The following is a 4,777-nucleotide window of genomic DNA, read 5'->3' on the forward strand; positions in this document are numbered from 1 at the left end:
AAAATAAAAAATGAAGCATATTTCGTTCAAAAAATACCTGTTTTTAATAAATAAGCAAAACAAACAATGTAACAATTGGACGGAGCTCTGATGGAGACTTGCAAAAGAAAGTCGGTGAGATATATCTATGCAGCGAAAGACTAAAATTGCATTGGTCCCTTTACAGGATATTGTTACACGAGTATATACAATACGCATTCATTAATATATCTATCTATCGAGATAGATAGATAGATAGATAGATAGATAGATAGATAGATAGATAGATAGATAGATAGAGAGATATCTCTCTATCTATCTATCTATCTATCTATCTATCTATCTATCTATCTATCTATATATATATATATATATATTCATACTTTGGCTTAAAGTCTTTGAAAAACTAAATCTCATTAAAATGATGGAAGGATGGCTTTGCTGAAGGAAAGGCCGTGAATGCGCGCTCTCTGTCTTCTGTCCTCTCTCCACAGGTCCAGACAGTCAGAAGTAGTGTGATGATCTGCATCTGCACTCTCTTACACAAACACACGCTCCACGAGAGTTTGTAGATGTGGGGTCACATTACGTCTCTCCACCATGCCTCCGAGGTCGATGGGTTCTTCAATAATCCCTTTCGGTCTCCAAACTTTTGTCGAAGTAAACAGTCTGTGGAGGCAAGAAATGTAGAGAAGCGTTATTGATAAGACGCACATTGTGTTTCTTTGGATGAAGGTGGTGTTTTGTTTTGTTTTTTTTTCATTAATGAATCAATTATCAGCCACCTATTGAGTAAAACCACATGGCTGCGGAGACGCAACATTTTGTGTTTGACTGGAGTTTTACAGCTGCAGCCAAACACAAAAAGACTTTTTTTTTTCTCCCCCTTTTTTTTCTGGCGTTTAGTTTGACGCACCTGAGTAAATTCATAGGTTTTCATTTGGTTGCGGATCAGTGGACAAGCCTAAAACAATAAAAATCCAACTCCCCGGGGCAACATAAAGCCCAAGAGTAAACCACCAAGGCCACGATTTGTAAGGTTTATTTTCAAAGGCCTTTTGCATGAATTATATCCCCTATTTTACAGTTTCTGAATCAACGCAACAATTTGTCTGACCGACCAAAGTATTAATGTTTTGTTCGTGTAAGAAAGAAAAGAAAAGAAAAGAAATAGTTTCCTGCTGAATGTGTTTAAATAAATGACTGTAATGGAGCCTTTTCTTGTAGCCAGAGCAGCAGGCTTGGTTTAGCAGAAACAAAGCCGAGCTGGTGTGCAGTTACTGGGCGGGCTGCAGACGGGCTCGAGAGAGCTAAACAAACCCCGATTCTAGTTATTTCGACTGAAAAGTATAATCTACTGTCACCTGCTTTTTGGAGAGCTGCAGTCAGACTGTCTTATTTGAAGTCCCTTAAAATAAACAGCTCACATGAGCATTTATTTCCTGAAACACTGGTGCTTTGTCACAGCTGAGCGTCAGTGCGCTCAGAGAATCTGTCACATTTTACAGCGAGATCAAAGTGACTGAAACAAGCCTCTTCTTTTGTGTCTTAGCTGCTAAAATGACTTAATTTGAAATACAACAACATCTGAACTGTTGGTGTTGTAAGCTGCTGCTATCAGTTAACTCAAACAGAAAGCTGTGAACCTGCAACCCCCCCCCCCAAACCGAATCCCAGCCGCTGGCTAATGCTGGCCCTCTTGTTGAAATTGTTGCTTTGGCTTGAACTTTCATGTCCAGTCGAGCTGCCCATTCCTGCGGTCTACATGCAGGAAAGCAATCTATTGTGGATATAAATTACCCGTGGTGGCATTACAGCTGCGTTTTTCGTTTCCAGCCCAGTACTCCCAAACGCATAACCCCACTCATGAACTGCTGCTAAAGGCTGAGGCGCGTCAGTCACAAGTGGCTCATTTAATGCGTTTCTGGGCAGAAATGGGACAGACAGAAAATACAAGGCATGTTCTTTGTGCCTGGCGAGTGTCCCACAGCTATTATTTGTGTTAATCCAACCGCTTCCCCTGGCTTACATCTCTCAGAGTCATGGACTCTTCAGTTGTGTGGCTGGAGGTTTGTAAGGAGTCTGAACTCAGCAGCACACCAGCGCGCACAGCTCAGGGATGCATCTGGGCGCATGCCTTTACATTTTGGTTCACAGCTGATGTGCAGGAACATTTTGAGAATCGCCTCGACATCTAGCCACATCTTCCCTCAGCATATGGCCAAACCACCCCTCATAACTACTACAATTTTACAGAAAAGAATCAAGATATCTGGCTGGATTTGGTGGAATCTTTATAAAAAAAAATCTCTCTGTAGATCTTGACCCTGCATGGCAATCGTCGAACGAGCCTGTTGTGTTGTTGTCACTTCGTGGTACCCACCGCTTTGGCATTGTGAGTCCCTGGTGGTCCCTGGTGCTAGTGAGATGCTGACATAGACCAGGCGCCCTCCATCCTCCACACGGAGAACGCGTAACTGAGTCTTTCGTGCGCTACGTAGCTGCAGCTGGACATCTTGCTGTCCATCTCGTCGCTCTGCAACACCTGACAGAGAAAGTCAATGTATCTGGAGGCCAGCTTCAGCGTCTGGATCTTGCTGAGTTTATCCGACGGCAGTGTGGGGATGATTTTGCGCAAAGACGCAAAGGCCTCGTTCAGAGACTGAGTCCGTTGCCTCTCCCGGACGTTGGCCAGAACCCGCTGGTTCTGCAGCTCCTCGTAAGACTGAGTGCTGCTCGGACTCGGTTTCTTCCCCCGCTTCATCGGACCCGGGCTGCTCCCGCTGCTGTCCTCGCTGGACTTTTTACTGTGCCTCCTCTTCCTCGCGAAGAGTTTCTGCTGTCGGTCCAGCTCCTCCTCGCTGGTCACCAGACTATCCACAGGGGAGACCGGAGAGCTGGAACCCTCTTCCATTTCTTTCTTGAAGAAATGCAGGGATATAGAGGACAAAACGTTTTCCACCTTTGAAGCCGTGGTCACAAAAATATAGAGGTATCCTTAAAGACAAAGGGAAGAACTTCAAGCTGCGCTTCTTTTGGGAAGCTGGGCTCACACTGGGGCTTGGCACGCGCCTTCTTTCGCAGGAAGTTTTTTCCCTTTAATTTTTTGTGAAACTTTATTCCAGTTTCAGATGCTAAATACTTTTGAGAGTGGAAGGGGAGTGGTTGGAAGGGCGGAGGGGGAGCCAGGGGGAGCCTCGCTCCTCTAATAAGCAGGAGGGAACAGCCATGGTTTCATGTCCCGAATGACTGAAACAAGGCTCTTATTTACTGTAAGAAGCAGCGGATACTTGCTCTTTTGTTTTATTATTTTATTTTTGTTCAAATCAGACAGACTGTAACAGGAAATTACACATTTTTCTTTGATCCTGAGGTACCAAAATGAATCAGGAATGATCCATTTGAACTATTCTGAAATCTTTTCGTCACGCATTTATTAGAAAAATGTTTGAAATGCCAAATATTTGTCACAGATGTTATTATGTTCATAATGTAAAATACATATTGGTGCATTTCATGATTACAGTCCCACACGTCTGTTTAAAACATCTACCTGCGCTTTGTTGGTCGGTAAAACTAACTAATTTCACTCGTTTTTGGGGAGATCTGAGGCATTCTATACTTATACACACATCATCCATGTAAATACAAGAATAATTTTTAAAGAAAGTGTAAACTGCGGTGTTTTCACGCCCAAATTCGTCGGGCTGGAGGGAAATCTAACCGTTTGATCTTTAATCAAATCTGGCCATTGCGCACAGTCCCTGTGATATTGGAGTCAAACAGGAAGGCGGCTTAAACTAACCGGCCACTGCGGATACCTGCAGTGCCACGTTTTGTCAGCGGTCCACATTCTCATCTGTCACACTGTGCTTTCTCCACGCTGAGCAGTGCACAGGTGGCTCGTATTAAAGAGCCGAGGAGGTGACCCAGCGCTGAGTCTGACAGTCAGATCAGCTGATGACCTGTGGGCATTCTGCAGCTCCATGGCTGGGAGCCTGGAGCTATTCTATCAACTAGAAAAATAGAAAATGAAAACACTTTTGCATAAATAAATTTAAAAAAAGACCAACGACGAATATTCGGTCCAATTTGTCCGTCTTTTTAGTTTTCATATGAATTATTGTTTGATTCTTTTTCTTTTTCTTTTTTCTTTTTTTTTTCTTGCAAAAAAGAAAAAAATCATTTTCAAATCTCCAGGATTGTCATACGTTTCCCTTCACACATTTAAGCAGGCTCACGTTAGGCCTTATATGGCACAGTCACGTTCTATTGTACAATTTGTTCGAAAAGGATGATGAGGACAAAGGGAGAGGTGGAAGGGCGCGTTCCACTGCAGAACCATAATCAAGCCCCATTTGACCCGATATTGTCCTAAAGTTTTTTCACTTTCTGCTGTCCTCTCCGGTTGGTCAGAGTTAGGGATAAGAAAAAAGAAGGACATAAACACCGTGGAAAACGTTACCATCTCAGTACTTAATGCATCTTTTTTGTGGACAAACGCACTTACAGATTTCCTTGTGAGACTGTGCTGCATCATTGGAATTGTGTGTTCCGTCCGTTATCATTTTAAGCTGCTGCAGCAACTGGAATGATATATAAAAAAAAATCAGCCTAGACAGATTTACTGATTTACAGATTTACCAGATTTCACTGGTATTTCCAAAGGTTTTGTCCGTCCGTTTACTGCACATTCATACTAGTTTTCTTGCTAAATTGTTCGCATTGTTTGCCAGCATTTCGTATGCTTTTGATCGTATACAAGCAGTGTTTTTTCTCTCTTGTCTTTGAACTTTCC

At 42.9% G+C, this 4,777-nt stretch overlaps 1 protein-coding gene across 1 annotated transcript; it reads right to left on the reverse strand.

The window, feature by feature from the left end:
- Positions 1-317: 317 nt before the first annotated feature.
- twist2 lies at positions 318-3,069 on the reverse strand. Its single transcript, XM_075478631.1, has 2 exons — positions 2,363-3,069; positions 318-648 (listed from the first exon to the last, which is right to left on the reverse strand). Exon 1 carries the CDS (start codon positions 2,891-2,893, stop codon positions 2,399-2,401), a length of 495 nt encoding a protein of 164 aa, XP_075334746.1. The 5' UTR covers positions 2,894-3,069; the 3' UTR covers positions 318-648; positions 2,363-2,398.
- Positions 3,070-4,777: the final 1,708 nt, after the last annotated feature.

The sequence above is a fragment of the Odontesthes bonariensis genome, chromosome 12 (genome assembly GCF_027942865.1).
Source record: "Odontesthes bonariensis isolate fOdoBon6 chromosome 12, fOdoBon6.hap1, whole genome shotgun sequence".
Lineage (NCBI taxonomy): Eukaryota > Metazoa > Chordata > Actinopteri > Atheriniformes > Atherinopsidae > Odontesthes > Odontesthes bonariensis.